Source organism: Epinephelus lanceolatus, chromosome 2 (assembly GCF_041903045.1).
Source record: "Epinephelus lanceolatus isolate andai-2023 chromosome 2, ASM4190304v1, whole genome shotgun sequence".
Classification (NCBI taxonomy): Eukaryota; Metazoa; Chordata; class Actinopteri; order Perciformes; family Serranidae; genus Epinephelus; species Epinephelus lanceolatus.
In genome coordinates, this window is record NC_135735.1 from 10,507,920 (window position 1) to 10,520,553 (window position 12,634).

General features: G+C 42.3%; 1 protein-coding gene across 8 annotated transcripts in view; it reads right to left on the bottom strand.

Annotated features, from left to right (window-relative positions):
• nav2a (neuron navigator 2a) overlaps positions 1–12,634 on the bottom strand; it is a 305,157-nt gene that overhangs the window by 55,218 nt on the left and 237,305 nt on the right. For all 8 annotated transcript variants that reach the window (XM_078173805.1, XM_078173798.1, XM_078173804.1 and 5 more), the window contains one exon: positions 7,156–7,278. In XM_078173805.1, the coding sequence (XP_078029931.1) occupies positions 7,156–7,278 (123 nt within the window). The remainder of the gene's footprint in view (positions 1–7,155; positions 7,279–12,634) is intronic.

Here is a 12,634-nt window from a genome sequence, read left to right on the forward strand (position 1 = left end):
CGCGGATGGTTTAGATGTGTGATCATCATTTCCCTGCATGGTGCCATTGGTCTTGGTAACCCAACAGTGACTCACCCTACTCCCCTCTGCCATTATTAACCAAACACTCCTGGAGAGAGGAGCCGAGACTCAACAGACACACACCAGACGCTGCAGAGTTAGTGTTAGAGTCCTGAAGCAGCAGCTGTAATCAGCACTGACAGGTTGACGCTGTCTCCAAGAAGAGCAGGACTGGGTGCAACAATTATAGGAAGGTTCAGGGGGTTAAGGTGCAGATGAAGCTGTGTTTCGGTGTGTCTGTGATTACCATACAAATAGACTGCTGGTTCTTTGGGGAACAAGATCGCTGGCTCATGAAACGAGCGAGGAACAGAGGGAGGGGAGTGATTATTATTACAGAGAAAGCCTGGAGGCAAACCACAACATTCACTCTCCTTCACCGGGGGAGCAGGTGGAGGTGGGGTTACAGAGGACAGGCGGAGAGACAGACAGGCAGAGGGCGAGACAGGTGGCGTGCCAGGTGTTTTGGGTAGCTGAGCAGAAGAAGCTCTATCTTCCCTTACCTGAGGCCAACAGGGATCCTGCTCAAGTCTAGACAGGAGAGGAAACATATTGGAGCTTGGGGCGTGTGTGTTACAGAAAGCGTGCCTCCAATGTGTCGGTGTGTGTGTGTGTGTGTGTGTGTGTGTGTGGTTTGACATGTAAGTAGCAACTTGTTTCTGTTCTGTTACAGGTGGGATTAAAGCCTCCTGAGATAAACTGGAAACTAACAAAGATAATTTGAAATCTTATCAACATCCATCGTACTACAGTGACTCCACATAATGGGGGCAGACAAAATAATTTCAACATGTATCAGGATCATGTCAACGTTTAAGGAAGTAGAAGGATTTTAACCATGAAGTAACTAACATGAGGCATCTACAGCTCACCTGCATCAGTTACATGTGTTAAAATATATGGTGGAGATAATTACTGCTCAAATTTTAAGCAATTTCCAGAGTACAAAATCATATTTGAATTATCTGCCCTGAGAATTTGCTTTGTCATGGGACTAAAATACCAGTAAGAAAGTAAAATACAATCAAGGAAGGCCAGTTTGAGTTTATCAGATCGTAGAGTTATATAATTCAGGATCAGATGGATCAAATCAGGAATTTGGGGACTGAATGTATTTGATTGGCAGGATTGCAGCAGGCTGCTGAATGATGTCACATTGCGGTAAAAATTGAACACGATTCATTTTTTTTGTTTTTTTTTTGCCAGAGGATGATTGAACTAAATGAGGAGGCTGGGCTTTTATATGCAGTGTTAATGGTTTTAAAAGACTGGTGTTTAAAGGCTTAGCACCACAAAGGCGAGGCATGGCAGGTTTACTCAAGTTTATTTATAAAGTGCCTTTGAAACACCACAGCAATTCAAAGTGCTTTATAAAGAGGCATTAAATCTACAATTAAAAGATAATTAGAAGGACAGTGAAAGGTATGAGAGTGAGTGATGTCTAAGTGTGTTTGAACAGGTACCTGCAGATGGAAGGTGTATCAACAACAGTGTCACGGTGTTTATAGAGTAAGGAGTATCACATGATGCCAATAGAACAGTAGCTCCTTGTTGGTTATTTCTCTGTTGGTCTTTGCCAATGCAGTGTGTCTGTCTTTACCATAAAAAGAATGTGTCATGAAATCAAGTAATTCATCTTTTTTAGAAGTGGAAACAGTTAACTGTCCAACTTTCCCCCTCTAGCGTTTCCAAGTGGTTTTGTTGGTTGGCGCCGCTGTCGCAAAGACAACCGGATCGCTTTCTGTTTTCCTCGGAGCCTAGCAGCTACCACAGTTTCCAGGGTTACTCTGGTTGTTTCACCGGCCACCATTTCCACCACTGGGGATAGCAACTGCAAAGATCTAACATTGATACTCTTTGGTAAGTAGGGATAGCTACTGAGGAAAACTCAAGCGCTATCATCTCCCTGTTTTGGTCGCACGATGGTTGACAGACTCCCTTTGTGCCGTAAACCAAGCCTTTATTTTCCTGGGAGATCGTACCCGAGTGAGGCTTATGGGGAACCAGTCTTAACACAGATGAGATCTTTACTCTATAGCTATAACACTGTACATTCAACAGTTACTTCATAGTGTTACATTAAAGGACAAAATTTGTCTATTTCCACTTTAATCTCTTGTAACTTCAGCTCAAGTACAGATTATCTGGATTCTTTGGAGCTCAGTCAGGTGTCTTATGTTGATACAAAACCTCTCATGTCTTCTGATAACGATGCCAATCGGCCTTTAAATGACAAGACCAGCCTTTGTAAAGCCCCTTACCCACTGGACAAAAAACAACCACTAACGTCTGACTTTTATTTTTATCAGAATAGTTTTAACAGCATTCATTCTCAGGAAAAATGACTCTGCAGAGTAAGGCTGCAGCCTTACTGCAGCCTTACTCTGCAGTAAGGCTGCCCCACTTTTTTTTATGACGAAGCAACCAATGAAATCTTGCCCACTAATGACCTTTCTGGTCGACTAACATTTGGTTGACTATTAGCGGGCAGCCCTACTCCGTAGAAGTCATGGGTATTTATCGGCTCCAGCTCGGATCGGTCCCAATCAGCAGTGATGGAATTATGACAGCCAGACGAACGTGCAAATTTTCACCTCTTTTTTGACGCAATGCAATGACGCACTGCCACAAAACATCCATCTCTGCCCCTAGCAGTGCTCAAACATCGTTCCAAATTCGGCACCAAGTTTTAAAGACTGTTTACTAAATTGTTTCCCAGTGGGTTCCAGATGCCAAATGTGATACACTAGTAAGAAATCAAACAAAAAGGCATACTCGTAGACTGCAGAGCTACGACACGGCCCTTGTATACTGACAATGGGAGAGGTAGCTACTGCCTATTTTAGCACATTTTGCTGCGTATGTAGTATGTAGTGCTTTTACTTGTGAGTAGAAGTCTTTTTTATATAGCTTTCACATGATTTCGTCGATCACCTTGAGTTTGTGTGTTAATTTTTCACATCAACCATGTTTTCAGTGCTACACGTTGATCATACAAAATAAAGACTGCCATTGCTGACTATACCAGTGAAAAAAATACAGAGAGGAGGAAAAGACACATTTGCACAAATGTCTAAAAGATTAGTAGGATCCTTTACCGCCCGGCCACATATGAAAGCATCAGTCTGCCTCAAACTGAGTGGTTTATGTGGAGCTCTGCTTTCTTTGTGTCACATTCTCATTTGGAAAAGAGAAATGATATCTTCAACGCCTCAGCAAGAGGGGGTGCTAACACGCTGCCACGCAGCTACAGCGGTTTCACACCACAAAGACATCTCCTTTTGTCTGCTTTAACAAAGAGAATTTAAATCAGAGGACAGACAGTTATAGATTGCTTCCTCTTTCTCCGGCCGCGGAGATAAATGACAGGGATAAACATGCTCGCACACACATTCACACATACACAGAATCCTCTATTGTCTCTGCCTGTTTACTCAGCCTCACAGGTCCTGTTGTCCCGTGAGTCACTGTGATCCTCTGCTGGCTTCCACTCACTGCTTTGCATACATTTGACAGTTGGTAAAACTAGTTCTTGCACCTCCAACGGATCAGCTGCAGTGATAACTTCCAGCAGTCACATCAATCCCCAACTCAGATGATGAGATGATATGTCCTTTAATTGGTTTCTTATTATCTGAATAAGCAGTTCACTGCTGTGTTTTTCTACTTGCATCCTTTACGCTCCTCATTAGTGCAGGTTTGTTCTGATCTGGAAGATTTAGTGTGAAGGCTTAACAGTGTTAGGAACGCTCCTAACTGTGAACCCCGACCCTTTGAAGCTCGTGACCTCCTCTTCCAGGGGTCATGAGGTTTTTACCCTAATGCCACAGTGACACCCAACACCTTTCCCCCACCCCCACTTCCCCACCAGCTCCGAGAGGCTCCGCTGCATCACAAACCAGAGGATGTAAAAGGAAGCATTTGAACTATAGCAGGTTTATAGATGGGTCACACACCCAGTGAGCAAATACAGACCGCACACACCTCTGAGCTCAGATCTTCCACTGTGACACTCACAAACCACAAAATGTTGGAAAAAGATGCTCACTCTCCTTCACCTGCCCAAACTGCACCATTAACCCCCCTCTCATGTATTAAATTAGTCTCATCTTTTACAACAGAACACCAGTCACCCTCGTTCACCCTCCAGCTCCTCTGGCTTTTCCGCTTGTTATGCTAATGCATTTTATCTGCCACTTCTCCACCTCTGCTAATTAATCCCAAACTAAAAGCAGTAAGCACATTTATCAGACATTCCTTCAGGGGGGAGAGGAGGTGTGGTCTGGAGGGGGGAGTCACCTCATCCGCTCTTAATTTTAAAACTCTCTCCTCGCCCTTCTCTCTAATCTTATGAAAGCAGTAATGAAGCTGACTGAAGATCATGAGAAATGGAGTTCAGGGAGAAACATAACATCTGCCGACTTGGTCGATTAAACCTCACAGAGAGACATGAAAGCACAAAATCAAACAGGAAAGAAGAGGAATCCCCCAACTTTTTATCATTTAATTGGTTTCCAGTTTCTTTGACTCACTACGGTCTCTAATCATAACAAGCAAGAGGAAAATGAAAGATGAGAGGAGAGACAGTCCTGGATGGGAAGGGAGGAGGAAAGGGAGAGAGGAAAGGTGAGGAGAGGGACAGTTTGTGTAAAGCCCCACCTAAGGGCTGGGGGAATTTAATGTGGAAGACTGAGGGTGTGTGTGTGTGTGTGTGCGGGGTAAAAGGCATCAAGAGGGCAAAGGTCAAAAGTCTGGAGGACAGGAAATTAGCCACACCTGAGGATTTACGGAAAAGGCAGCTTAAGGCACTCAAGATGTCAACAATGCACACCAGCACGTCTCTGTGTGTACCCACTTTAAGGCTGATGTAAGGCTGTAAAGCTTTGTTTAAAATGTCAAATATTGCCATCCTAAAAGACACAAAAACTTTATATTTCTGTTAAATAAAAGATCACATGTTGATGGATATAAATTGAGGCAACCAGTCAGTCCTTTGTCTCACCCAGTTTACCCCTCATTCATTTATTTTTCTATCCCTCTCTATTCATTCTGCAGTCCATCTTCATATCCTTCTTATTCCCTCCCCCTCTACTCTCTATCTTTCTGTCTACCCCCCATCCTCATCTTGCAGCATGGCGGGACTCTGCTTGGCCTTCATCCATTTCCGTCTGTCAATTAGCCAGAAACCAAATCCCTCTCCATCTCTGTGACAGGACAAAGACTGCAGCATCACACTGAATCGCTCACGCTGTCACGGGACTCTCTGGAAAGTCCCACAGATACACAAATATTCAATCTTCTCACTTTCCTACATGCTGTGGCCAATATATCCTGATAATACGGACAGAGATACATGTGTCTCACTGCTGCTCTCCAATATTTAGGATCAGTGCTGCACAAAGCTCATTCACATCACATTGCCACGTGTAGTCGTGCAAGTCTGAGCAAACCTTGTACAATATCACACTGTGAAACAGAGAGAACATTTTTTAAGAGATTATACATTAGACAGGATATGATTGTGTTTCAGCTGTTAACGTCTTAGTCTATAAATACAGAAAATAGTGAAAAATACCCTGTGCAATTTTCCAGAGCCCACAGTGATGTCTTTAAACGGCACTTTTTATCTGACCAAGAGTCCAAAAGTCCAAAGCTGCTAAGTTTATTACCATGTATGACAAGGAAAAGCATCAAATTCTTAAATTTAAGATGTATAAAACCAGCAAATGTTTGTCTTTTTTCCTTAAATAATGACTACAGCGATGATTTGAATATGAAAACAGCCCTTAATTTTCTGTCAATTGGTTAACTGATTATTAGATTAATCAACTAATTGTAGCAGCTCTAAATTAAACCAATGCACTCTACACTTTCTTATGCCTACACCCATAAACACACTATTTTAAATCTCCTAAGTGATAAATTTCACTATTCTGTTCACAAGTATGTCGACCAAGGCCAGTGACACCAAAAGAGGACCAAACAGTATTTTAACTTTTAGGACACTTCCAGATGACATACTTACACAGCACATACAGTGTGATGAAATTATTTTTCATTTTGCTCTGATGGAAGCAGTTAACAGTCCAGGAAGTACAACAACCATCAGATATATCTACCAACTATACTTAGGGCCGTTTCATAGTCGACGCAAAGGCATGCAGATGCGAACGCATTGGGATGCATTGAGACGCATTGGCCGCCATGATGTGTGCTTCCGTCTCAAAATGTGTTGTCCATTTTTTTGATACGTGACGCAGCGAGGTGTGTAATACCATGCGTTGCCAGCGGGGTGATAATACAAGCGATGTACTTGAAATTAACCACTTTTTGTTATTCACAGAAGAAGCAGGTATGAAAATATGGCGGGCGAGGAGGAAAATTTGCGAACTTGTACGGGCACACCCCCATTTATATGATAGTTCTAGCTAGCTACAGCAGTACTAGCTAGCTGGAATGTACCGGTCACTCTGCTACCCCCTACTGCGCGAGCGATGTATTGCATTTCAAGTGTCACCTGCGTCGTTTGCGTTCAATGTGTTGACTATGAAAGGAAGTGCGTTGCTCGCGTCGCTTGCGTCACTTGCTCGCGCTGGGTGCGTCGACTATGAAAAGGCCCTTACTGTAGAAGCCTAACTGGATAAACACAAAGTTCAGCATGTTATATAAGAGGCATATAAAAGCGTAAGTAGTCCAAGCAAAAATAGTCCAATACGTTGAAAGATCACCATTCTCACCCCTTGTTTACCTGGTGCATTAAAATGGCCAAAACTGTAATTCCAAAGGAAGGTAAACTGGTTCTCACTTTGAGTAAAAACTTAAAAAACTGATATCTGCTGCATCTTTGGCTCACACAGCCTGCACACTGAAATAGGCATCAACTGAAACATGTTTGCTTGTTACTTCTTTGCATTACGAAAGAATTAAACAAATGTGAATTGACTGGAATCAGTGGAGGTGGACAAAACAAGCTGAGGGAAACCAGTTACTCCAAAAAGGAAACTAAAGCACCAAATCATAAAATGACTTGTGAAATGAACAGAACATCACAAACGGATAATTTCAAAGAGATTCAAGAGGTGTTTTTTGACTTACCTGTCAGCATCTCCCTGTCCTGACGACGTGTTTCGATGAAGCGTCTCTCGGACGGCGGCCATGCTATCGGGCATGCGGTTCAGGCGCCGTGTGTACAGACCCAAACCTCCGTCAGTCATATAGCTGCAAAACACAACAAAGCACATTAGATATAGTCACCATAAAGCATCTAAGGCACATGATTAAAGGGCTCAGAGAGGATGATTTGAAGTTGTGACTGCACCACACTTTGTCTAAGACTTCGGCCTACATTAATACACTCTCCCTTTTATTCTTCTCAGAGGTGCTTTTGTTGTTTACAGTATATAACAGGAGGAGGAGACCACATCTATCTAGTTTCCCTGGCCGGAGCAAAGCTCATCAATCAGGGCCAAACGGTTCGCACAGAGCTCACACACAAACAGTGAGGACAGCAAACTATCAGACTGAAGACACATTTCTCTCATGAGGCCAGTGGGAAACAACAGTGGTCTGTAAGAGAAGTGGCAGCTCAGTAGACAGAGGATGAGTCTGTTCTTTATTCCCACAATAAGGACATCATCATTCATCACCCACAGAGTCCATCGTCTACTGCGGGCTGGGATATTATGATTGACTGAGTGGCTGAACATTAAGAGAAGCTAAAAATACACTGTATATGTAAGTGCAGGTTACATAGGCCAATCATTTCATTTCATAGTGGAAAATTACATTTGTATGGACTTGATTTATTGGTTGTTGGGATCGCAGTCTGACCGTTAACAGCAGTTTCAGTCTGAAGCTGATGCCGAGGCCCTGAACACTTACACAAACATTCCCATTCAAACTAAAACAACACCGACTAATTCCCCAAATATTTACCCGTGGAGGAGGTTCCTAATGGAACTAAATATTGACTCATTTAACCCAGGTGTAATTTAATGAAATGTTTGCTGATTTAAAGTCGAGGCTGGACCGTTCAGAGCGGTGAATGCTTTCTGTGTAAGACTGCGATGATTCAGTTTCTGCAGTTGAGCAAGTAGAAAAATAAGCCCCAGCAAGAGTTTGACCACTAAAACACTTTGTGTTATCTCTGCGTGGATCTCAGTAAGAGGCAACCTAGCACACACACACAAACACACATGTATGCCTATATATACTGTATACACAGAGTACAGTGTTTCCTATAGACAGAGCTCCTTTGTGTAACCTGTAGTCAAACTCAATCAGCATCTGAGCTGCAAGACAGAGACTTAACGGCAACCAGACCAAACCTGTGCAGATGCTGAACAAGCTGCAGCCTTTAGGATAAGTACAGCTGCAACTACGATTACGAATGAATTGTCTTTAAAGTTGCGATGACTGTGGGGGTTTTTTGGCCACTTGGCGGCATCAAAACAAACTGAAAACACAACAACGGCACATTTAAGTGATTATTATGAATATGCTATCCTCACACATCGAGCAGATCAAGGAGACATAAGGATTAATTTAGACTCATTGTGTCCATAAGATATTGTATATTCACTCTCCTTTCATTTGGTCTCTATTTACTTCCTTTTCAGCTGATAAATGTTTAATTTCTTCACCAGCTTTTGTTTTCACTCAGCACAGCTTCTGCTAGAAATGAGCTGAGTTTGCAGGCTGGTGAACCAAAACAACAGGCTGAAAGATGCTAAAATGCTCTGTAGAGTTGAGGGGAACTGCAGCAATGGGTGATAATTCACTGTGGTGATATCAAACAAAGCCCCTCCAGGATGTTTTGATGGATACAAATTCAACCAATCCCAGTATATTCTGCACAACCTTGCAATTTTTCAAATCACCACAACTTTTCCACAAATTTCAGTTTGTTGTGTGTTCGCCAATCAAAGCAGTCCCCCGCATACATCACCAAACTAATTTCCTTGTTTCTAGTTGTGAAGCTGCAGACGTGTGCAACATGAACGTCTCACATTTACCAACAAAAATTACTGCTAAAGACCGTGCAAGGCAGTTTCCTGATGTTCTGCACGAAAGCAGTGGTAAATTGTTTTGCACTGTGTGCGACGTTGTGGTGGAACATTAACCAAAATCATTGACTGACAAACACTTTTCTAACACAAAACAGACCCAGAGAATGGCTTGAGCATTGTCATTAGACAAGACAAATCACCAAGAAGGAAGCATTTGCATCCAGATCTACTGCACATGCTAACAGAATCAAGGTAAGTCAGATTAATGCAATTTTATCCTCACTAGAGCAAGTAGCCTTTGGATTTGATCAACATTTTTTGCACACTAAAATCGCCACAATTTCACATGCTCCTGCACTTTCATTGCAAAAAGAGCCTAAAAACATTAACAAATATTGCAATTTTATAGAAAAGCTGCTGTGAAATCAGGCATTTTAGGCTGCAACAATCTCTCCCAAAAAAGCCTGTGAAATCCTGGAGGGATTGAAAACAGATATGATGCAGACTGGACTGATTTGTTGCACCCAACAGCATGTGAATACTGTTTTAGAAACAAACCTGAAAGTACCAGATGTTGCACTTTCTCACCAGAACATAAATGCAGTATAAAGGCTGTGGCTACCCTCTCGGGTCATCTGGCAGCCGTCTGCTAACCATTACCAAGGGTCCAAACTGAACATGGAGATTCAGCATTTTGTTACCATGCGCCAAAGAGCTAAATTTAATGTCTCATGCTGTAACTACTACTTGTTTTTAAGGTACTATATCAAGTATTTGGAATTGTTTTGGGGGATCATACTGATAAATTGGGCAAAGATGACCACCACCAAAGTTAAATCAAATGATCCACGGACCACCCGTTACTGACTTGTTGTGAAGCATATTGTTACAGTCACAAGAGACAATGAAGACAGGTGACGAATGGTGGGATCCTCCTCAGACAGAGGACCCACTCTGAGGGGGGCAAGCTGTCCTTTATGGGAAGCATCCATCATCCCAAAGCAAAGTCACCTTGAAGATGGCTGGACAGTCACACACACATATTAATCCTTCACACTAATGAGTAACTGAGCCTCCCTGTCAAGGGAGCATCCTGTTTCAGATGCTTGTTAACCTGTAACCTTCTGAGGCAGCAGAAACGTGTCCAAACAAGACAGTTTACAGGCTGAAACCAAGCAGCCAGGTGCAGTTTACACAGCCATGCAACTGAAAGAAGCAAAAGTTCTTGAGTAAATGAAACTGCAGAAATATTTGACGTACTAAGACTGCACGCTGTGTGCTACTGACAGGAGGAAATTCACAAAATGTCACGCTCTGGGAAAAAATACAAACAATCCCCTCTGCAGCTTTGGATATTTGTCTAGATAGTCTGAAACACTGTGACGTACCTTTCTGCCTCATACATGGTAACACAGTTAGTCCAAAGCAAAATAAACAAGTCCAGGTGTAGGTTGATCCGTGTTGATAACAATCTCCAAAGCAAAGGTGTTCGTTTTCAACCGTCTGGCTACTGTCTGTTATCAGGTCTGAAGCTGTGTGCGTAATCTGCTGCTACGTGAGTAATATCACCAGGTGAGAGCGTGTTTGATCATGATGATATCAGAAGTGAGTGAGCAGTCTCAGTGAACTCTCCGTGTAAAGATTATGTGTCCATGTGCAGCCTGACTGTGTGTGTGTGTGTTAGTCTGTGGGAGCTCAGTGTTGGTATGCAGCCGCTCTCCTCAGCTCCACATGCTTTACCCTCTTGGCTGGAGGTTGGGTCTGTCTGCGAAAGGTGGGAGGAAGGGAGGGAAGGGGGAGGGCAGCAGGGTAGATCGGGAAACATACCCCCGAGCAGAGGAGGTGGGGGGTGGGGGGGGGTGGGGGGGGTGTTCATGTCTCTAAGGGCCAGAGAAGTGGCGAGGAAAAATAAAGGAGGGGGGTGGAGATTTGAGAAAAACAATGCAGATACTAAATGTGGTGTCATCAGTCATGTTGTCTGTTGTTGGACTCATGGATGAAAAACAAATAGAGGCTGACTTGATCTTGGTCTGCATTTAAGATGGCTTTTAAAAGTCTAGAGCTGCAACTAATGATTGTTTTTATTATCAAGTCAGCTCTCAATTTTTAATTAATAATTTCGTTGGTAAAATAAATAAAAAACATTAAAGAAATTGGCAACATTTCTAAGAGTTGAACGTGACGTCTTGACATTGCTTGTTCTTCCTGACCAACAGTCCAAAACCCAAAGACAGAACATGGCACTGAATATAGTATAGCTATAGATATAGACACAATGAACCAATTAATAGAATTTGTAATCAGCTGTCTGTCCAATAACTGTTTACTTAAATAACTCTCTAACTGTGAGATATGTTGAAAATAAATTTTATGGTGTCACTAAGCCATGTTTTTTCGCTGTTGTTATGTTCTGATGTATGTTTTTGAAATTTCAAAGTCCATCAGAGGGTGAACTGAATTTAATTTGCCATGCTACAAGCATTAAAAACTGTCTCTATTAGGACACCGGAGAGACTGATGGGGACTACTTCTTTGGGAAAAATACTTCTGATGAAAACTGATCACAGGAGGGGCAGAGACATTGCTTCAAAAAAAAGAAATGCTCCATTGTATTGAGGTGAAAACCTACACTCTTCCTGAATTAAAATACAGAAGGACCTGCCATTTTAGGAGCTGATTACTATGAGGAATTTAAGTTAACCTTAAAGGAACGAGAACATAGCACTCAATGTAAATGCTCATCAAATTTTCACTGAAATCGTTTAAGAAAATTGTACAAGTTTATGTATTATAACTGTTTTCTTGTACTGTACTTTAACTGGATGTTGTGCTTCCTCATTTGTGGCGTGTAACAGTTGTACATGTCTGCTTGTATTTATTGTTGTAATGATGTTTAAGCTTTCTGCTTGGCCACGTCACTCTTGACCACATTTTTAAACACAATGAGACTTTTACCTGATTTAATAAATGATATATACTTACATAGAGAGAAAGATATCTCAAAGCCTGCACAAATAAAACCAGGGCTATCTGCATGGCTGGGTACCAAAAATATGTTTCTTTTCAACTCTGTGTGAACTGACTCTTTCACTGACAGTTAAGTGAAGGAGAGGAGTTGGACTGTGAGAGTGTGCTTCTGTAAAATAAATGCCAGCTCCTCCTCTCTGGGTAAACATCCCACCCCTGTTTGGAAGAACCAGTTAGTGGATGCTAACAGGGCTGTGATGGAGCTAACCGCTAAATGCCCTGAGGATGTGGAGAAGGGTGGGGGGAGGTCATCCGTCAATGTCTGTTTTAGATGGCTGTGATGGCATTTTTTCAGGCTGAATGATTCAATCAGTCAATACAAATGACTGCAAACAGTCTATAATTGCAGCCTGAACAGTATCAGATCACCAAAAATCATCAGAGGGAAATTATCTATATTTTTCCTTGCCTTCCTCACAAGTCCGACCCAGCCTAGATATCAAGTTTTCAGAGCAAGCAAATGGCTGTGCTCGCCTGCTCAAATCACTCACCTGTCCAGGTGTGGCTGTGGCTTGGCCTTTGTCTGCACACAGATTCAG